Below are 23,313 nucleotides of genomic sequence, written 5' to 3'. Positions count from 1 at the left end.
CTGCTCCGAAGGCAAGGAAATGCTTAGGGCCGACGTCAGAACCGGGGAGGTTAAAAGTCCTGGAGCAGACACCGACACAACCTGAATGTCAGAAACTTCCAGCTCTGAAGCAGGAGGCAGATCGGAGGAGGAACTGCAGGAGGAGAAAGGGTTTTTGTCTGAACAGATTTCTTTGAGCTCAGATCCACAAGAATTCTGACCAATGGAGGTATTTTCAAAGGTCTCTCTTCATCTCATAGACTCCTGGTGGACAAAAAATGCGATCTTGAAGGGCCTAATATCAGAGAAGGTAACCTAGAGGAAATCTTTTCCACTGAAGGTGACTGGCTTCTTTGCTTCTGTGCCAAGGATGTCTCGGAGGTCCCTGCTCCAAGGAGATACTGGAGCCAGGAGTGGATGTTGGATCCAATGGAGCTTTTGGATCTGTCAGGTTTGGAGCTTTCTGCTAAGGCTCCGATGAGGACCTCGGCTCCGATTAAGGCCTTTTTGGTGTTTTGTCTGTTTTTTTCTGCAGATATAGCCTCAGAGAAAGGCGTTTTTAAGAGGCATTTCAATATTCATTTATTTTTATGCTCCATCAGTGCCCAATGATTAAAATTATGGCAGATGGAGCAAGAATCCTGTAAGCATATAGCCCCTAGGCAATATATGCACAAAGTGCGCAAATCACTAAGAGGCATTTTTTACTGCATTTTTCGCACTTTTTAAAGCCTAAAGGCATGTTGTCCTTTATCATGACATTATCAGAAGAGACACAGAAAGACAATCACAGAGATAAATGTAAGTCCTCTAACTTAAATGGACTTAAAGCAGTCTCACACACAGAAACAGGTTTAAAGTTCAAAGTTTACGGGTTTTGAAAGAGAGAGAGGGGAACTTCCTCTAACTTAAATGGACGTTTAGCAACAAGAAAGCGCTGAAAGGGGAAAGAACTATAAGAGAAATATAATGATAATATACAATAGAAATATAAGAGAACATTATATGAAATAGCTATCAAAAAAGCAAGCACTTAGCCCACAGCTATGACTGAATGAACCTCTTCACTGCACGACAAATGAGATCTGAGGTAATCAGGGGAAGGAATTATGGGTAAAAATGTAGCCCACAAGCTTTGCTGAATGCTTCGAGCTGGAATATTGGCTGAGACAGATCTGGCACATTGGATCCGACCCACAAGTGAGAATAAAGGTGAGACTGACAACATCACATGATAAAGTTAAGCAAAGGCATACAAATCCTTACTTTTGCATGAAAATAAACAAAAAGGTGGACGGAGTGAGTAAGTGACTAATGCAGCAGTGATTCAACTGAATATCTACTGTTATGTTTACTTACACAACTGTAATATGTTCATTCATAAATCACTGCTGCAGTAACCCAAGCTATATGGGTGTAGAGTACCCCCAGTTTGGGGAGAGGAAGAATGAGGGTCTATCATCCCCTGCAGAACTGTCCTAGCAAAGCTTGTTCTAGACCTGGAAAATGAAACTAATTTGATTTCCTTTTTAAAGGTATGTACAGAGGACGACACAGCTGCCTCTAGAATACTTCTAGAGTTCATGCCTTTCCAAAATGTAATAGAAGAAGCCAAGGCCCTCAGAGAATGAGCCTTGAACTTGCTTGTATGTGTCTTATTATGATCAGAATAGTCTGCTTTGACACGTACTTCCTTTTTTTTCTCACCACAGTAGGAAATAAAAAGATATTCGGCTTTCCTGAGAGATTTAGTTCTATCAAGATAATACCTGAGCTGTCTATGCTTCTGAAAAGAAGACCCAGATAGATGGTTTGACAATGTAAACAAAGAATCCACTTTAGGCATAAATGAAGATTATTTCTCATAGAAAATGACAGTTGTGTACTTACCATAATAACAGATCTAGGTCTGAAGGTTCAGAGGGTCCAGACCCACTAGGTGAGAAAGTAGATCCGAAATCGTTTCCAAAAACCCAAGGACGGTACTTCAGAAGAACAAAAGAGAGGGGCGACGACATCTGACAGGCCCAAAAGGAGGTAATAAGTATTACAATCACTCTGGAATGGGTTGCCTTCTGAAGAAACTATTATCAGTGGAGTCAGAGGACAGGTGTAAAGGAGATCTGGGGGCCAAGCATACAGAAGAGTGTCTCTGGGTGACTGTCCATGAGAAGGGATCAAGGCATAACAGCTGATGCACTTGGTGATGTAAAGTGATGACAACAGACTGCAACACCTGAGCAGCCAATCTTGGATTCAGGGACCACTCGTGCGGAAAGAGAATGTTCCTGCTCAATTTGATTGCTAATATGTTGTATATCTCTGGGATGCACATTGCAACCAGGAACTACTGAGACAAAATCACCCACTGCTAAACTCTCATGGCCTCTCAATAAAGGGGATAAGAACAGGTTACCTCCTGTTTGTTTAGGTACCATACAACAGACATGTCGGTATCAAGCGAACCACACCTTTGGAGGGAATGTCGTTAAAGCCTGCAACACAAGAAGGACCACCTTCATCTTCAAGACATTAATGTGAAGACTGAACTCTGTATTGAACCAGGTCCCTTGGATAGTCCTCCTTTCAAAAATGCCACCCCCCCTAAAAATGGGTTCATAGGTTGGTACTAGGCTATCAGCCCTAGGGCCTATACAAGCCTAGCCATAACAATTCCCTGGCTATTTCTTCCCACATTATTTACTTTCCTGGACCCCTGTCTAGCAGGGCGACTGACGTGATCCCTGGGGTGAATTTCCTTTCTTCCATCCAATTGTCAAGGTTCCTCTTGAAGAGGTCCAAAGAGGCACTCTGCTTGACATGTATGGGCAATCTATTCCAGAGTCTGGGGAGTCTCTGGGTCAGGAACCTATCCCTCCAGCATGTTTTGTTTATTGTGATGACAAGGTTTAGATCCCTGGAGCGTGTAGCTCTGAGGGATTGGGATTTCTTTAAGTGTAGCATGTCCAACAGCACTGGGTTTGACATGGCCTTGTATGTTAAGCAGAGATCGCCTCTGAGTAGACGATATGCGACAGAGTATAGCTGGAGTTTTTTAAGGCGGTCAGTGTAGGGCATCTGCTTTAGGCCTGTGATTCTTTTAGTGACCATGCCCAGAGGAGAGGGGAGAATGAACAGTCTCCCAGCGAACACCAAGGGAGACTCTAACCAACACCTGATTTGATTTTAACAGACCTCTAACTGCAACAGAGAACACTACTGGATGTGTCAGATAAGACCATTGGACCATTAACATCAACTGCAAAACCCTCATATAGTGCATCACAAGGGAAACCATGCAAATGGCAACCACCATGTGTCACAACAGCCTAACAACAAGATAAGCCAGAGGTTTTGAACAAAAAAGTAACAAAAGAGCAAGACTCCATAGAGCCAACACTCTGGAGACTGGTAGCCTTGCAATCTAAGAAACTGTGCCCAAGTGGCAACCTATAAACTCTATCGACTGCATAGGTAGGGACTGTATTTTTGGTAACTGACTATGATTCCCAAGAAGCTGCACAGCTGGAATATGGTGCCCCTGGCTCTGATCAACAATGCCCTTACGGAGGTGGTCATGAGCCAATCACCCATTATGGAAAGATCTGAAACCCCTGCTGTCTGAGCCAGGCTGCTACAACTGCCATACACTTGGTGAACTCCCGGGGAGGGGGCAGTGGTGAGGCCAAAGGACTGCTCTCAGAACTGATGACAATTGGCTGGAAGTGTAGAAACCTCTTGGATCTCCTCACAATCTTTATAAGATAACAGGCACCCTTGAGGTTGATCAAGGACATCTAGTCATCCTTTTGTCAAGACAGGTACAATGGACTGCTCCCATGACCGTCCATAACTTGGTCGGCTTGACGAAGCAAATCAACCTGCTCAAATCTAAAAAAAGGCCCAAAGTTCTTTTCCTTCTTAGACCTGGATCCATGCTGGTCTGGTGGAACCTCTTGAATGACTCAGTTTCCACACTTCTGGATTTCAATGGCTGCATCCTTTAATTGATGATGTTTGGGATTTAAATCCGCAGTACCAAAAATGGAACTGTATAGCCTCTGGATACAAGTCTCAACACCCATGCATCTGTGATGATGGCCTCCCAAGCTCTTGAGTATACAGCCAAGTGACTCCCACATGCCTCAAGAGACAGACAATTGGCTTATCCTTCAGGGCCGCTAAAAAGCCCTCCCAAATAAACCTCTGTTAACCCTGCCGGAGGGGCAGCATTCATTGTGGTTACTCCATCTGCTGTGGGTGGGACCCTCAGAAGGAGCTCCCTGGAATGACTGCTGTGTTTCCTAAAGATGTATTCCTGGAGAAGGATCATTGAGGGGTAGCAAAACTTACTCCCACCATGACAACATCTATAGCCGGACCCTTACTCTAGTGTTGCCACACTTGAGGGAGAGGGGGCAAGAATCTTGTCCGGCTTCTTAGGGATAAGTTCTACTGTAACAGGTTCCTGCCATGCCCTCAGGGACAACAGGTCAATAAGAACATTCAGAGGGGGATCCACCCAGGACAAGGATGGGCCCACCATGAAAGTCTCCAAACGACAGACCTAGCTTCAGTGGTCTATCCCCATCCTGGTGAAGCAGCTCCAAAAGGTCACCAAAACAGCCATCCTTGCGGGGAGATTTTGGGGACCACTTCTTTCCTTGAGATCAGAGTATCCTCTGCAAGGAACTCTTCTGGGAAGTCCTGGTGCTACCTCTTGCACTACTTCTTGCGTGAAACCTCCCGCCCTAACGGAAGGGCAAATTGGAGATCAGTCAGGGTGAGTTGTCCCAGAACAAACTGAAGTGTGTACACAAGTGCAGATATCGAAGGAGGAGGGGACAGTGGCTATACCCGACCACTCCTCCTGATTTGAGAACATCCTTTCTACAACTTCAAATGCAGAAGCTGAAGCAGGCCTCCCGGAGCTGAAGACCTTGAGGATGTACCAGATCCAGAGGCTGCTCCACCTTTACCCAATGAAGACACCGGAACCGGACTATCCAGTTCAGAGGCTCCAAGTAGGAGGGATGACCCCAAAACAAGAACAAACATGACATGGATACCCCTGCCTTGACTTCTCAGCTCCAGGGCTCACTTGGCACTAATGCAGACTGAGTTGAAGAAACCAAGGTAGGGGTCAGTGTGAAAATTGGTCAAGCTATTGGATCTAACCCTAAGGAAAGAAAGCAGACTGGCTCCAATGACCCTGAAGCTGATGTACCTGAGAGAAGAAACCAGTGTAATGTAGCTGAGGTTTCGGGTTGTGGACCTGAAACTGAGGGGATGAGTCCTAGCTGTATCTGCAGTTGTAAAAAACACCTCATAAACTGTTCCAGCACCGCAGGTCCTAAAATTCCAAATGGCTAGAATGACTTAGCCAACGAAGCCACCAAAGGAGGCTTGGAAACTCGCCTGCTGGATGGGTACTCTGACAACCATATTCAAACTGGAGAAGCTCAGATCCAGGGTGGAGATGGAGATGGGGATGACTTCAGTGAGGACATCCATATGGTATACAGGGAGAAAGGTGAAAAGGTCCCACCTAAAGGCGTACCCTTACACAGGAAGGGGCTTGAAGACTGCTGATGGGAAACTGAGCCTTTCCTATAAATGGCACAAAAGATGACCAGCTCCAAGGAGTCACAGCAGATGATGTAGCCAAATCAGTCAGAGATGGCCGAGGGTCTGGGGGACCTTCAGATCCAAAGGAGCAGTAGAAGATGATGAAGCTGAATGCTTTTGGTCCCCCTTAGCTGATATGGGCTCTTGGAGCTCTTGTGACCCCAATCAGACTTACCTTGCTGGGGGAGGCTGAAGTGGAACTGCCTGCTATAACAAGCCCTTTCAGGCCAGCTTGGCCCTCCTTTCATTAACGGCATGAGTGCTGAAACCTTCACAACTACAGCAAGGGGAATCCAAATGGGCAGCCCCTAAACAATGGACAGACTGGTTGTGTGCATCCTAGGAGGGGAGTTTGTGCCTACACTCTACACATTTCTTGAAACCCTTATCCATTCTAAATAAACAAAAAAGGCAACACACAACAGCAAGAAAAAAAAACAGGGCTATACCACCAAGCAAATGCACTACAAAATCCTAAACCATTAACCCTACAGATATACATAAAAGCTAGCAAAGGATACATCTTGGCAGGAGAAATCAATGATTCTGCTATCCAGGAATGACAGGAAATGAGACATGGGGTAGTCCTGAGCAGTAGGGAATTATGGGTAGAAGAAGCACAGCTTGATTGGCTTAAGCCTATGGAATGTGACTGGTCTGGGATCAGAGTCAGATTCAATAACCCACAGGATGAATCCAGATGGAAGACAGCATCAGAACCCTGTGTTTACTGAACACCAAGTAGGATTGTCCCACCATAAGTGCATGCAGCTCAGATACTGATTGTGCTAACATCTGTGAAAAGAGTAACACATTTTACAAGTAATAAACTGTAAATCAGCCCAATGAGCTGGTTCAAAAGGACTTAAAATAAAGTTTTCCAAAACAAAGCAAAGATCCCTGGTAGGTAACACCTGTTTTCTAAATGGGCGGAAACATAAAACCGCTTTAGAAAATCTTGACCAAAGACTGTAATGAAAGGGGGCAATCCATGGGAAGACATGCTGAAATAGCCAGCAACAGATGAACCTTAACTGAGGAATATGAAATGCCACAGGATAACTCACAGATATTGCAAAACCAGTGATAGAGAAACCTTGAATGGGCCCTGGTTCTTAGTGAGGCATCAATTAGCAATTTTTTTCCCATTTACCAATATATAAGATTTCCTTCTTTAACATCTGCTCCATATCCTCAGAAAAAAGGCACCTGAAAGGTATCAAAATTGAATCATTCTGGTAGTCAGATGTAGCCATTTGAGTTTGGGATTCATCAAACACTCCTTGCCTTTTGCGAATAGATCCACTCTGTGAAGACGTTTGTGGTAATTGGCCTTGGCCAATTCCATAAGAAGGGAGAATAACTGTTGCATAAGCCAAAAGGGAGTTCCACAGTGATTTTTGAATAGTCCATATGAATCTTCAAATGCCCTTAGATATCAGTGGAAAGAATGGAAATTCATACAGAACCATTCCCATCTAAAGTAATGTAAAAACACGTTTTCCAGGTCTGACTGCAAGGAATTCTGCAGCAGAATTTCTTCAGCGGTCTGTTCTGAAAGGAGGAAAAGAGATCTACTTGAAGAGTTTCCCACAAATGGATCAATTCTTCATTCAATTTCTATTCTTCAGGGTCTGTCCTGGTGTTGCTCAGTTTTTCTGCCACATTTTGCTCTGATGGAATAAGAGAAGCTTACTTAAAGGGTTAAAATGTGCCGATTTGCTACCACGGCCAGCCAGCACAGGGTTAGGATCTGATGCCCCCATTTGTTTAATACACCACATCAAGGTGGTATTATCTGTGATCAACTGCAGTGGCCCTGGAGACCACAGAGGACTGAGAGCATTAATAACAGCAAACAACTTTGACAAATATGTTCTTTAACCTGTCCAGTTTGTTCTAAAGACCTTTTACTTTTACACCCATAGAACAGCTCCCCTTGCAAAATCTGATGACTCTGCTGTTAGAGATTTTGCAGGAATAATCAGAGAAAAGGGGAGACCTGGACTCAAGGATAACTGGTCTCTCTACCAGAGTAGCTCTCTTTTCCCAAAGCTCAACACTGGAATCTGAAATATCAGAGTGTGAAGATGGTGTTATCTTCAGGAACCACTGAAAATGTTCTCATATGCAATCTGACAAAGGGAATCATGAGAACTGTAGAAGCTATTAACGCTAGTATCCTGAGGTATTCTTTGATAAAAGTTTCAAGGTAAATGGAGAAGTTCAAGAGCAAGTCCAGATACAGGTCCACATTTTTTCTGAGGAAGCAGGAGTGGCCTTAGGTCAACTGGTGCCCTAGGTAAAAGAGCTCCACTGCGCCCCCCACCACACCACCTGGTACCCCCATCCTGGTCTACCTACACCAAATAAATACTGAAAAAGCACCCCTGCTACAATGGCGCCCTAGGCAGCCCCCTAGTTGGCCTATGCCTAAGGCCGGCTATGTGAGGAAGCAATGCCTTTTGCACGCAGAAAATCAGAAGACATCCTGGGAACACTATCCTGCTGGAGGGAATCAAGAATCATTTTTGAATGCTGACCTGGAATCCTAGATTGATAAGGTGGTTGCTAACCCATATAAAGGGCTCCTGACACTTTGAAAAAAGACCCTGCAAAGATAGACAAGTCATTAAAACAAGGAAGAACACCCTGCAGTCTTCAATGGGCTATTCAAAGGAGATACACACTTTGTGAAGACCCTTGGAGCAATACATAATCCAAAGGATAATGCGGAAAACTGATAATGTACCCCAGACACAGAAAAATCTTAAAAACATCTGACATGTATGGCAATATGAATATGATGAAAAGCATCTTTTATTTCTACAGTTACAAAAAAACTTAGAGGAGGAATGAGAAGTTAACATTTTAAACTTTGAAACTTTCATGAACAGGTTGAAAAATGGTCTCAAAGAGAGGTTCTTCTGTGGCACCAGAAAAAAAAATTCTTGAATAAAACTTTTGCTACAGTGACCTGGAGGAACTGGATCTAGGACTCCCACAGAAAGTATATGACTATTGACTGGGGGAAGCAGGCAAGTATGATTTAGAGGAAGAGGAGGAATCCCCTGAAAAGCAGGGAGGCTTTCCCAGTGCCATTGTTAACCCTCCTTAACAAAATTACTCTGATACCAAAGAGTGAGGTGAAGAACTTGGCTCTTAAACAGGTTTAAAGTAATGGCAGTGTGTATTGGGGAGGGGGGGGCAATGCTGCAATAATCATTCCATATTATTGTTTTTCTGGAAGGCTCACTCCCCCTCCTTTGAACCTTCTTGCCACTTTTTTCTTGTATCTGCTTGTTACAAGCTTGTTAAGATGGTTTCTGCTTTTTGTAAAAAAGAACCTGAGTTTGCAGCAAAGGTTTTACCAAATTTGGAAAAAGGAAGACTGAGAAATATGAGTAAACTCCTGAATTAATTTCCCTCTTTCATCAAACTGTTCCAGTACCTCAGCAGCCGAAGGACAAAAGAAAACCTCCTTGTCCAAAGAAGAACTGAAAACTTCAGACTAACAGCTTCAGAAAACTTCTATGTATGCTTAAGTTTTTTTTGGGGGCAATCGGGTTGCAGAAGGGCTTGCTCCCCTGCAAAAAAATAAGTTTAAAAAGAAGAGTGATATCTGATATTTACTCTTCTCCTGCATTTTCTGCCTTTTTTTTGGTGTTTTGGTACTTGGCATTATGAGTGCAGACATTTCAACAGGGTGCTGTAATGTTCCTCATATAGTCAGAAGAAGCCAAAAGATACTTGTCCATCTGATAATTTATAATTCTAAAGGCTGTCAGAATAATTTGTTTGCGTCTTTCGGCTTTTCCCGGTTAGGGGTCGCCACAGCGGAACTCCGGTCAGCTAATGATTGGCAGTAGAGTTTTACGTGCTGGCTTGCCGGGCCTAACGCACAACCTTCAACGAAGGAACGCCCGTTCAAGCATGTCACCACACAGAAGATGCTCTAACTGAGAATGAAACTGGCAACGTCTAACTGTGAGGGGACAATGCTACCCGCAGCACCACAATCGCAGTCAAAGGCTGTCAGAATAATAAATCCTCTTAAAAATTCTGTCAAAAGCTTTCATATCCTTGTCACAGGGAGGGGGATTAGTATTACCAAGATTTTTTTATTAAAGCAGGATTTGATGGAAATCAATAAATCTCACGATCAGATCTGGGATGAGAAAATAAATATTCATGAGACTGAGGAATTAAATTTATTTATTAACTGATTGATTGATTGACTGACATTTGATTACTGGGGAAGTCCGACTGGGTAAATAGCCCATTTTCAGCAGAAACCCAAGGAGAAAAGCTCTGACATATTACAAAAACATTTTAAGAATTATTTTATAGTGTTTAAAAATAATACAAATAACAAATACAGTTTAATTACTCCAAATTAGACACAGTATGAAAACATTGGTTAAGAAAGATACAAGTTATATGACAATGATTTACTACTTAGAGAAATTTTAGCCAGTTTATAGAGGAATTAAAGGTAAGTTAGTAAACACAAATGGAAATTACAATATGAGTGAAAAGCAGGCTCGTGGTAAATTTAGAGAGAAAGCCAGGGGAGAGAAACTGATAGGATGGGAGTAAGTGAAGAAGGGAGAGTAAGAATGTGTAAAGTATTAATAAGTACTTAAAGTACCTATAAAATATTAAACATATATAAAGTATCTATAAAATATTAACATTAAACTTATAAAGTCTACCTTTTTAGGGGCTGGAGGTTGATTGTTATGCACATGGAAGGCAATATCTAAAATATCCTACCAAGCTGGTAAAATAGGAAGAACAGTAGAAACCTGTGGAAATTCAGCTTATAATAAATCATACTTTGTCTTCAAAGAAGCTGGAATATCAATCTGTTCCCACTGAAAGCATCTTACTCATCCTCAAAATAGTTTCAGGAAAAAAAAATTATTTCAATGGAGAGACTGAGGAAACATTTTCCTCTGAGCTAGAATAAGGTACTTGAACAAAACAAATTACAAGATGAAGACGGGACTGTTCACTTCAAAGACAAAGAAAATAAAATTGCATGGGTTGCACTTTCTCTATAAAAGAGAAGCTTTCTGCTGATGTCCTTGGGGGAGAAGTAACCATGCAACTGATCAAGGAGATGTCTGACCACAAGACTAATGTCTGTCTGTATCTAAATCCCACTCGTTCATAAGCAAACTGCAGTGATACTTTTGATGAAGATCAACTGATCTGATCAATGTGTGTTTGAACATTCTTGTAATCAGTCTTAAGTAACTAACATGAGTATGCAAATTAAAGTTTTCACACAGAAGTTACTGAAAAAATTGATTTACTGATAGGATAAGGTACTACAAGTGTGTGTGTGTGTGTGTGTGTGGGGGGGGGGTGGTATTTGCATGTGAGGAAATGTAGTGTATGAGGAGTTGGAAGTAGATAATTCTGTTAACTTTCAGGAGTCAGAATTTGTTTTTACATCCATTCATCATCCTAACCCATTCAATGATTTGTTCAGTACTTTTTGCTCGTACATAATATCTTAATTTCTTCCAGTGTAAATGCCAAACCCAGAGTCAACATTTTACACTTTTCTTACCCCACCATATCTTTTCATTATTACTCTAAATAATGATCATCTTTCTTTCTAGGAATCTGCAGGTTCAAATGCTTTATCTTGGCAGACTATAACTAACATATGGCCTTCATTCATATGCTTGGTCCCACAAGTAATGCCACCATGTTGGCCTCATGGGGCTTTTGCATTTATTGTTTCTCTGACCCTCCTCCCTCGTTCTCCCCAAGGTACACAGGCCTACTCCTTCTGCACAATATTCACAGCAGGTATGTAATTTCCAAGTCAGTAACTTTCCATTCCTTGTAAACTGGTCCTACATGCAAAGCTACCCAGCCTTCTAAAGCTCAAATATAATTAGATTGCCTGGTAAACATGTTACAAGGGATTCACAAGATTTTAAATGCAGAATATTCAGATGATGCTTGCCCGATCCAGAGATTTGTTAGGCTAGCATAGACTACTTCTATAGTAAGTACCTACATTTCTTCCTGGGGTCGAGAGATCAGAAGTTCCAGTTAAGCTACTTAGCAAATTCTCTATCCTCTCAAGTGAAAACGCCAAAAAAATAATAAGTTATGTACTCACTATAATGTTCCATGTGTATTACCCATCTCACCTTCATTCTTCACTGGTTGGGTTCAGAACCGATCCACGGTTCCGACTCTGCCGTTTACAAAAGCTCGAGGTCTTCCACTGTCTGTGGCTGTATCCCTATCCCATCATGCTCTAGTAAAGCTCCCCAGATCTTATTTGCTGATAACAGTTACCTAATGGACTATTTCAGCATGTTACAGAACAATGAAGAAGGTCAGAGAACATTACTTGCCAGATGTAACCGCTCGGTCTTCCAGAAGCCATAGACTGGGGGAAGAAGGGTGGGATGTAAGAAAGAAGGCGAGATGAACACACACATGGAATGTTTAGGTGAGTACATAACTTTTTATGTGATGATGTCCTATCTCGCCTTCATTCTTCACTGGTTGGGACAGCGTCCCTAGCACCATGTTTCTTGGGCGGCTCACAGGAGAATATTCTTCAGTGGACCCAAAAGAGGCCCTGTTCCTGAAGGCCAAATCCACTTTGTAGTGAGTGATGAAGGTATGAGGCCTTGCCCATGTTGCAGCAGCACAAATGGTATCAATTGGTAGTTTAGCGCGAAAAGCAGAAGAAGCTGCTATGGCTCTCGTAGAATGACCCTTGATTTTGCTGGGAAGATCTTTGTTGTTAGATTTGTATGCAAAAACATTATAATCTGACAGCCATTTTGAAAGTGTGACCTTAGATACAGGAGCACCTTTCTTAGCTTCTGAAAATAAAACAAATAATTGGTCAGATTTTCTGAAATCCTTTGTCCTCTGCAGGTAGAAACATAATTGTCTATGTACATCCAAGTTGGTGTAGCATATATTCTGCCTTGTTGCCATAGTTGGGAAAAAACACTGGTAGATCTATGGACTCATTTAAATTAAAACTCTGAGCATACTTTTGGTAGGAAGGATGGGTTTGTTCGAAGGGATACTCTGTCTTTGTGGAAAAGCATCTAGGGGGGGCTTTATCGATAATGCTTGCAGCTCTGAAATCCTTCTAGCAGAAGTGATGGCAATAAAAATAATTGTTTTCCATGTCAAGAACTTTAGATCACAGGATGATGCAGGTTCAAAGGGGGGAAGAATCAAACAGAACAAAACAAAGTTTAGGTCCCATGGTGGTAGAGGGGCCTTAATGGGTGGTCTTAACAGACTAGTGCCCCTTCAGGAAGGCTTTGCATAGTCTGTGAGACATCAGATTTGTGGCTAAATCATTTATATGAAAATTGAATACCGCTAACTGGACTCTAATGGTAGCTGCAGCTGCGCCTTCATTAAATAGCTTCATTAGAAATTCAAGAATAGAACGTACAGGGGCAGAAAAAGGATCAATGTGATTACTTAATGCCCAGGAAGGAAATCTTTTCCATTTGCTCATGTATAGTTTTCTTGTTGAAGCCTAATGAGATGAGATCAAGATATGCTTCACAGAAGGAGAAAGGTCAGGGAGCCAGGCTATATTTGGAATCGGAGCAGCCAAGCTGTCAATTTGAGGGTTTGACAAGAGGGGTGGAGCGTTCCAGACATATGAGTCAGAAGGTCTGGAACTGGGTCCAGAACCCATGGCTCTAGCTGGAGATGAGGCCAAAGGAAAAAGAACCAAATTTGACGAGGTCAGTATGGGGTGAAGAGAATCAGATTGCTTCCTATTGAGCTGGCTCTCTGAAGAACTTTGGGTATCAGGGGAAACAGAGGGGAAAGCATAAAGAAGACCCGAAGGCCAGTCGTGTATAAGAGCATCCCTCTGTCACTACTCTGGAGAGGGGATTAGGACAAAACAGCTGCTGCATTTGGCATTCATGGATGTGGCAAAAAGGTCGGAGCAAGGCTGGCCCCATTTGCGGAAAATCCTCTCCACTACTTCTCGTTTTAGGGACCACTTGTGAGACAGCAGAATTGCTCTGCTGAGTTTGTCTGCTATCATGTTGGATTTCCCTTGGATGTGCGTTGCCATCAGAAAGCATTGGAAGGAGGTTGCCCACTGCCATACTCTCAGAGCCTCTCGACAAAGCGGGTTGGATCTGATTCCTCCTTGTTTATGTACCAAACAACTGACATGTTGTCTGTCTGCATTGCAATAGTTCCCAGTGGAAGAGAGTCCTGAAGTGCCTGCAGCACCAAAAGCACTGCTCTCATCTCTAGGACACTGATGTGCAAATAGACCTCGTGATCCTGCCAAAGTGCCTTGGACTGTCCTTCCCAGATAATGTCGCCCCCCCCCCCCCCATCTGGGAGGCATTCGTGGTTACTGTGGCTAAAGGCTGTGAAAGAACAAAGGGTCGACCCTCTGACACGCGAGTGGAGTGAAGCTACCAGCAAAGGTCTTTTTTGCAGAACTCTTATCAGAATTTGGAGAGACACGTTTAGTTCCTGCAATTACAACTGAGTGAACAGCAGCCACTGCAGGATTCTCATGTGCATGCATGCTAATGGACCTAAGTTTATCATTACTGCCATGGTTCCCAAGACTTTCAGAACTGTTCTTGCCTGTACTCTTCTTTTGGAAAAAAGGTTTAAGACTTGATGTCAAAGAGCTAAAACTCTCTCTGTAGGAAGTTTTGCCATCATTTTTGTTGTGTCTAGATCTGCCTCTATAAAAACAATATGTTGAGATGGCAACAAGGCAGATTTTTTGTAACTTATCATGATTCCCAGGTGAGAGCAGAGAAGTAATGTGGTGTCTCTTGTTTTTAGTAGAAGATGCTTGGTGGTGGCCGTTAGGAGCCAGTCGACTAGATATGGAAACACTCGGAATTCCAGATGTTTCAAGTGAGCCGTGACCACTACCATACACTTGGTGAACACTGTGGGGGCTGTATTGAGACCAAAGGGCAGGGCGGGGAAATTGGTAATGACTGGCTCCCAGCTGAAAGTGCAGGTGACTCCTGGATGGCATGTTCATTTTTATGTGGTAGTATGCATCCTGAACATCTACAGAGCACATCCAATTTCCCAGAAAGGGAAAAATCGAATGCAGTGCTACCATCCAGAACTTTGTCTTTCTTTCTTTGTTTAATCTGCAGAGGTCCAAAATGGGCCGCCAGTTCCTTGTTCTCTTTGGCACTAAAAAGAAACTTGAGTAAGTTCCGGATCTTATTTGGTCTACAGGGACTCTTTGTATGAGTATTGTCCAGCAACCTTTGAATTTCTAGAGTTGCCTGTTCCATCTAACTGAGTGGAACATCTGGGGTGTTCTTTATGTTTGGGATAGGAAGAAGAAGGGTATAGAGTAGCCTCTGGATATGATAATTTGTACCCACTTGTTATTTGTTACTTCCAGCCAGGCTTCTTGGTAGAAAGATAAGCGACCTCCGACTGCCTCCAGAGATGGACAGATGGGCCTCCCTTCAGGAGTGCTGAAAAGGCCTACCACGGAATGAATCCCTGTCGTCCTGATTTTGCATACCCCCTCTGCTGCGTGGATGGCGTCTCCCATTACTACTTCCCATTCTGCCCCTGGGGGGGAAGAGTCACTACGTGTGTCCTAAAAAAACTCTCTGGGATTTTTGGAACCACACCTTTCCTCCCTTTTGACCTTTTGGATAAGTTCTAGAGAGATGGGAAAAATGTACTCCTATGGCAGAAAGAGTTTTCCCTTCTTGCTAACACCTGATGACTGTGTCCTTAACTTTTGGCCGGAAGAGGGACGAGCCATCGAAGGGGGCATTAACAAAGGTAGACTTAAAGGGTTCCGCAAAGTCAAATAAGCACATCCAAGAATGTCTCCTCGGGGAAATTCCTGAACCCGCTGCCCTACTCGCTCCATCTGCTGCGTAAGAAATAAACCTCATGGAGGAGTTAACCACAGTTTAAGGTGGAGAGCTGAGAGGAAACCTTGTTTGACACTCCTGCAACTAATGAACCTTGTAGAGTATCTCCTAGCTCCTTTAGGAGATCTCTTTGTAGCCTAGTAAAGTGCATTAGTTAATTCAGCGATCTGAGTGCAAAAGTCACTGAAGAGAACATGCGTTTTCCATAGCTGTCTATTGTACGAGACTCCTTGTTCGGTGGATGGACAGACGGGGATGTCTCTCAAAGTTCCTTTTTGGTGGCTGCCACCACCACCACCATAGCATCCACTGGGACACCCTTGGCAAGAATTTCCCTGTCTGTAGGTGCAGTAATACATTTGTTTGGCCTCTGAGGAACAGGTTCCACTGAGTCTGGAGGCTCCCATGCCTTTCGACTAATTCCATGAGCTCGTCGAAAGGTGAAAGGGGGTGACCCAAAAGCCTTCAGGTATACAGACTCCTCCTCAGAAAAGTTGATGGGCTTCCAGCCACCTCTCTGTTTAAGGATTTCTAGGATGTCAGCAAAGGAGATCAGACATCCTCAGATGTTGACCGTGGAGACCCTTCTGACTCATCAAGGTCTGTGTCCGAAGTGATTGACTCCTCTGGGAAGTCTAAATGCTTCCTCCTGCAAAGTCTCTTATGAGGGACTTCTTCAGAAAGGTATTCTGGAGAGGTCTTGGAAGAGAAGGGTTCACCTGTTGGGGCATCCTGAGGCCTAGGATCTCCGCATGTCTGTGGATGGTGTGGTGTCGAGACAGATGCCGGTGACTTTGGGGGAAGAACTTCAGAGCCCAAGATTGGAGCTGTCTGTGGAGACAGCACTCAGTCATCCCCCTGAAAGCCCCTCTTTCCTGATCCAAAGACATCTGTGCCTCTGAAGAGCCAGAAGACATCCCCAGAACCAAGGCGGCTGGCTCCGAGGCCGACATAGGAGCCAAGTTCACCCACGACAAGGCCCCAAGAGGTACGTTTGGATCCAACAAATGTCCGATTTGACTCTCCTTCAGACACATCCGAGGATGTCGGAGCAGGTGTCAGGCCCAAACATCCCAGAATGGGTCTTGGCAACGAGGGTTCCACTACAATAGGTTCCAGACATTCCGGCTCCAAGGTCCCGAGTCGGCTCAAAGGAGGAATCGATGTTGAAGGGGAGGTCCCGGCCAGTTCCGAATTCCTCAGGGTTGGAGTTGATAGCAGTTTGGTCAGTGCCAGTGTCCTTAAAAGTCTGTGCACCACCCGATCCACGTCATCAGAAAGACTACTGGAGGACCAAGAAGAGGGGGCAGGAGATCCTACTAGTTGTAGTAAAGGTGACCTTAAAGTAGAGGAGACCAGTACCAATTCTGGGAACTGGCTTTGTAATTCAAACTCTATTGGCACCGATACTGAAGGAGCCAATGAGGGAGATTTTCTGGCCCCGGCAATCTTCGGGTACTGAGATGCAACTTTGTTCAGCATTTTTTGCTGGCTCCAATTGGCCAGAAGAAGGAGATGACTGTTTTCCCGATCTGTCAGACTTCGATGAAGGAGATTTGGTCAATCTTGAAGAGCCCTAACCTTCTAACGCTCCAGTGAAGGGGGACTTCAATAAACCACTTACGATAAGCTTGTTCTTTCTTTCAAGCAGCACTCTAGACCTAAAAGAGCGGCAAACAGAAAAGGATTCTTGCAGATGCAAAGCTCTTAGACAATATACACAAATAATGTGTCCATCCACGAAGGACGTTTTCTGGTTACATTTCACACACTTTTTTAAATCCAGAGGGTTTGGTTTCCTTATGTTCCATGGACATAATCAGTATACTAATAAACAACAAATATAAGAAAGTGTGTAACTATTCAACAGTCTAGTAGACAAACCAAAGCTATCACTATAGCATATAAACATATATATATATATATATATATATATATATATATATATATATATATATATATATGTATTTTTTTTTAACAAGAAAGATAACTGTAACAATTGCAACAGAAGAAGGGGAAGGGGTGGCAGTTCTCTAACTGAAAACGAAGCTGCCTAGCTCAGAAGGGAGAAGATGGCCCTCTAACTTAAATGTGCAACAGCAGCCCTCTAGCTTAAACGACCTACCAGTTTTGGTTAGGAAGAATTAACAGGAACAACAATTTTCTTAACAACACTCTCTAAATTAAAGGCTTTAAAACACTAAATTTAAGCCGTGACAGGGGGTAACACAGGCCTAACAAAGAACAACGATGGCCCGAAGCAAAGGAGATGAGTGAACTCTCTAAATTAACAGGATAACTACTTAAACACTAATCATTAATTTATTAAACAGCCAAAACACCAACTATATTAATAATGAGTAAGAAAAATTCAACAACTTAGCCAGAGCCAAAATGGCAGCACCCAATCTGTTTAGCGGCAAACTAGATCTGGGTAACTTTACTAGGGCAAGATGGGATAGGGATACAACCATGAGCCAGTGGAAGACCTCGAGCTTTTGTATACGGCCAAGTTGGAACAGAGGATCGGTTCCTAACCCAACCACTGAAGAATGAAGGCGAGATAGGACATCACATCTGACAATTATATGAACTTTCCATATATCCTAACAAAACACCTAGTGCGTTCTGTGACAACACAGTAATTCTCTTCCAGTTCTTATTTTTCCACTCATGTTTAACAGATGTCTCTAGGCAGACCACTTTCTTCATGCTATGTATCTGCAATTCATTTCTACATTTTTACATTTCTCTGCTTCTCCAGTTATTTCAGGAATGCATAACTATCACAAATCAAGCAACAAAAACAAAAGCCTATAAAAATGAAGTATGAGACATTATGCAAGTTAGACAAAATCCATGAAAGCTTATAAAAATGGCCACTGAGAAACACAGCATACAATGCAACCTGTCTTATAGCATTGAAATATGAAGCAAAATAAAAACATGAAATGCTAGTAAAAACTAACTTGAAGGTTCTTCTCCCTCCTTCTTCTCTGACAAAAATGTTCGTGTCATCTTCAGTTTCTTCGCAGTGTGGCATTTATACTTCAATTGAATTTTCTCTTCAGCTTCAGAATCTGTAAACCACATAGCATTGCAATTCCTTTTTATTACCAAAAGCATCAATGATGAAATTATTCATTTACTGAAAAAAAGGTGGTAGGAATTTAACAACAAAATGGGAAAGACAGCAATATGTACAATTAAACAAAGATGGAAATTAGAAGGATGAGTGAAGGATCCATAAAAAATATAAACATTTAAACAACGCAGAGAACTGCATCTCTTTTGCAAAATATACTTAATGTGGGATTCACTTCTGCATTCCAAAAAGGGCTACACTGCGACAGTGTAGGAATGAAGTATTTTTGAAATTGTCTATAGTTGGTGAGGCAGCCCAGATGACCAAATGGACACAACTATTAAAGCCACATTCTGTACCTTGTGATACAAAAGGTTGTTACTGTAGCCCAAATAAATGGACTAAACCAAAGTTTTTTGCACCATATTGTTGTTTGTAGAATGGCTATATTCTTTATTCTTCTTATACTGAAATCAGTTTCTAAAAAAGTTTACTACTAGAATTATTTTGAAGTATTTGCTATATTTATTTTGCTTGTTCACATTATATATTTGGTACACTGAAGCCAGTTATAAACTGTTTAAACAGAACAGTAGCTGACTAAACCAGCACTCTGTGACAGTATCACGAACTAGTGCCCCAACCCTTCAGGTCTTCAAGAGCGAAAAGGAATTCTGCAGGACTGCCAATTGGCTGGCTTCCTGCAGACATTACCCCCCCCGAAGTGAGGAGCTTCTACTATCACATTAACCTAGTGGCCAGACACATAACATACCCTTCCCCATCCTGCCCCAGCTAATCAGGTCCAGTTTCTACACCCTGCTACTGACCCTTCTCCCTCTTACTATTTTAGGGAAAAATATTTATTACTCTGCATGAAGCACTACAGTGATCAGGTTTTACTTAAAAAACATTCATCATCTTTCTTTTAAATTATAGCAAACTGCTTGTTGCAGTTTAAACCACACACAAAGCGCTACAGCTTTCATGGTTTGACTGTCCATGCACTACCAGCTTTTAAAAGCAACGACGTATTAAAGAACTGTCAGGATCAGTCAATTGCCCCTCCCAATATTTTGAGCCTAGGGCAGTTGCCCTGTTCGCCTCATCCTAGTTGAGTCATATGGAGACTCTGTTATCGGCATATTAGCGAACAGTCACATTTCTCATCACTGGATATGGTGGACACAAAGTTTAAATGTTTGCTTGAATTCTTTACTATTTATTATCATTTATCAACAAATAGCAAGCACTAATAATTCATTGCTCAGAACTTTCAATTCTAATCATGTCTGAGTCATGTTTTGTACTGTGCTTTAGAAATACACACATAGATGAACTTGAATCTCCAACACATGACATTAATTTGGCCTGCCATTGTTTAAATATGCTCACTGTATATGTCTTTGCTGAAATGTTCTACTGATTTTCTACTGCACTTCATCATGATGTAATTACCTTTAACTGTACCCTTGACTGCACTTTACACTTGGGTTACACTGAAAAAGGTAATCAAACCAGGTCACCAAATTGATTAAACAATGTTTTAAAAATCTGATAAATTCATAGACTCATAGGTAGTTACTAGGCATGAAGTGCAGGAGAGCATTAAGGAGCATATCCTAATTTCCCAACTGTCCCAGAGCACTGTCTACTTAAATAAAACTCCACCTTAGAACTCAAAAAACATATTTTTTCATTGTACTTTTGTTTTTGAGCTATTTTAATGCCTCAAATCACTCCAAGTGCTTCTTTTACAACTTTAATGCGTTTTTCTCAAAATGGCGGATGATGGGGCCTGCCTTGGTAACGTAATCTTGTTTTCTCGCTTTCATTCCTTCTTCCCAGAATACATTTCACGTCCTGTTTATATGACTCATGCTAGACATAAGGAAGTGGTGCTGTTTTCTCATGCCATTAAGACAGAATGGCAGGACTGTGAAGCAGTCATCTTAAAGTACAGTTTTGTACCTACCATAAATGTAGATGTTCGAGTGTATACACTGCTGCAGTCATTACACTTGGGTTATCCTGCCGTCAGGCAGTCCCTCAGTCAGCCAGAGTTCCAAAGTCTTGGTCCGGCGTCGGTTGCTGTCACTTCTTCCCTGACGTCAGTGCGCCAGGAGTATATAAGATGCAGCCAACGCCATTTTCTTCAGTTTTTCTTGCCCCAGATGTCAGGTGCCCCCAAAAAGGTAGGCAATGTAAACTGCTAATAAAACATGCATAAGAAAAGCAATCAAAAACTTTCAGTTACCAGAAAATACTCCCCATAGGTAGCAAAGGGTAGAAGGTCTAGGTAAGTACCAGCAAGGAAGAGGGGGAAGGAGGGAGGGTAACCTAGACTGCAGCAGTGTATACACTCGAACATCTACATTTATGGTAGGTACAAAACTGTACTATGTTCGTGTTACACTGCTGCAGTCATTACACTTGGGTAGAATCCCAAAGCTGAGGTAGGGTGGCTGGTTCTATAAGGCATTAGGGGTGGCTATAAGGCCCTGCAGCACTGAAGTGGCAAAGCGAGCTCTGGATTTAGAGTAAAGAGGCAGATGGTAATGCTTAGTGAAGGTATGTACAGAACTCCAAGTTGCTGCTTCCAAAATGTCCTTGGTAGGTACTCCTCTGAGGTAGGCAGTTGAAGTGGCTGTTGCCCTGGTGGAATGAGACCTAATGCTGTTAGGTACAGTTTTCCCATGGTGTGTATAGCAGAAATGTATACAGTGCCCTATCCATTTTGAAATGGTCTATTTTGAAATGGCTTTTCCCTGTGCTCCTGCAGCATATGCTACAAACAATTACTCAGTTTTCCTGAAAGCTTTAGTTTTGTCCAAGTAGAAGCGTAACTGCCTGTGTATGTCCAAGGAATGCAGAAGTCTCACCCCTTATTCTGTGGATTTGGATAAAAAGTTGGCAAGTGAAAAGTTTGGTTTAGTGCCACACTTGATACCACCTTTGGCATAAAAGTAGGGTTTGTTCTTAAAGACACCCTTGTCTTGGTGGAAAATGATGAAAGGTTCCACTGCCATTAGTGCCTGTAATTCTGAATCTCTTCATGCTTAAGTTATTGCCAGGAGCAGAGCAGTTTTCCAAGAGACATATTTTAAGTTTGCTGAGTTAGCTGGCTCAAAAGGAGGTAAAGTTAATTTTTCCAAGACGAAGTTGAGGTCCCAAGTTGGAGTTGGTGCTCTACGGGGCGGTCTTATGTTCTTAGCCCCTCTGAGGTACTGTTTTAGCAAAGGATTAGAAAAAATTGGTGGGTCTGTGTTGTAATGAGCACAGATGGCAGAGGCATGGATCTTAATGGACGAAAAGGAGAGGCCTTTGTCCAGCATCTCAGTTAAGTATTGTAGTATCTGAGGAATATTTGGGACAAGAGGGTCAAGGTTGTGAGCCTGGTTCCAGGCACAGAATCTCTTCCATTTATCCGAATAGGCTTTCCTGGTGCTAGGCCTTCTGGCCTCCAGAATGACATCCATAACAGCTTTGGAGAGAGGCATTGTTTGCTTGACTAAGGAATCTGCCATGCAGCCAGGTTTAAAGTCTTGAGCTGGCTGTGAAGTATCTGATTGTTTTGCTGAGTCAGAAGATGTGGGATTTGAGGCAAAATCCACGGTGGACCTTGTGCTAAGTTCTTTAAGATTGGGTACCAGTGCTGGCGTGGCCAGTCTGGGGCAATCAGGATCATCCTTGGCTTTTCTTGTCTGACTTTTAGGAGTACCTTTGAAAGGAGAGGGTAGTGGTGGGAAAGCATAGACTTGTAGATTTTTCCAGCTGAATGAGAGGGCATCCACTTTCCATGCTTGTGGGTGGCAAGTCCTTGTGCAGAATTTCTGTAGCTGGCAATTCATTGGGGATGCAAACAGATATATGTCCGGGCTCCACCATTTTTGTGTTATCATTCTGAATATGATGTTTCTGCTCAAGTCGTCTGCCAGTGTGTTTTTCTCTCCTGGCAGGAATTGTGCTTGCAGATGAACTTGATAGGTTACAGCAGTGTTCCACAAGGTCATGGCTTGTCTGCAGAGGGGGTATGAATGAGTGCCCCCTTGCTTGTTTATGTACCACATAACTGTGGTGTTGTCTGTCTTTAGTAGTAGTTGTCCTGGATGCAGCAGGTCCTTGAAAGCTATAAGGGCATTTTGTACAGCTAGCATCTCTTTTTGATTGATGTGAAAATGCCTTTGTTCTGCAGGCCATTTGCCCTGAATACATTGTCCTGTCATGTGTGCTCCCCAGGAGTAATCCGAAGCATCTGTTGTCAGTGTTTGCCTGGCTGTGGGTTGAGTGAAAGGCTGTCCCTTGTTGAGGTGACAGGCTTGAGCCCACCATCGAAACTCCTATTGAAGGCAAGGAATAAGTGGTATTACTGTTTCCAAACTGTGGCAGTGTTGAGACCAGACACTCTTTAGGTACCATTGTAGTTTCCTCATATGCAGTCTGGCATATGGAATTAGTAGTATGCAAGATGCCATGTAACCCAAGGCCTGTAGAATTTTTCTTGCAGGGAGTTGAGTTTTTGTTGCCATCAATTGGAAATACTGCGTCAATTGTCCTTGCTTGTCTGGCGTGAGATAAGCCATCTGGGCCATTGTATTTAAGCTGGCACCCAGGAATATTATCTCTTATGAGAGCACTAGCTTTTACTTCTTTTCGTTTACTGTGTAGCCTAGGCAAATTAACAATCTCTTTACAAACGCCAGA

General features: G+C 42.7%; 1 protein-coding gene across 1 annotated transcript in view; it reads right to left on the bottom strand.

Moving 5' to 3' along the window:
- Positions 1 to 23,313, bottom strand: part of GTF3C6 (general transcription factor IIIC subunit 6) — a 472,341-nt gene that overhangs the window by 67,924 nt on the left and 381,104 nt on the right. The window contains exon 5 of the mRNA XM_044088626.1: positions 18,494 to 18,604. Coding sequence (XP_043944561.1) covers positions 18,494 to 18,604 — 111 coding nt within the window. The remainder of the gene's footprint in view (positions 1 to 18,493; positions 18,605 to 23,313) is intronic.

This window comes from Protopterus annectens, chromosome 11.part0 (genome assembly GCF_019279795.1).
Source record: "Protopterus annectens isolate FY-2018-M chromosome 11.part0, PAN1.0, whole genome shotgun sequence".
Classification (NCBI taxonomy): domain Eukaryota; kingdom Metazoa; phylum Chordata; order Ceratodontiformes; family Protopteridae; genus Protopterus; species Protopterus annectens.
Note: the sequence above shows the minus strand (reverse complement) of the source record. Positions and strands in the feature narration are given on the sequence as shown.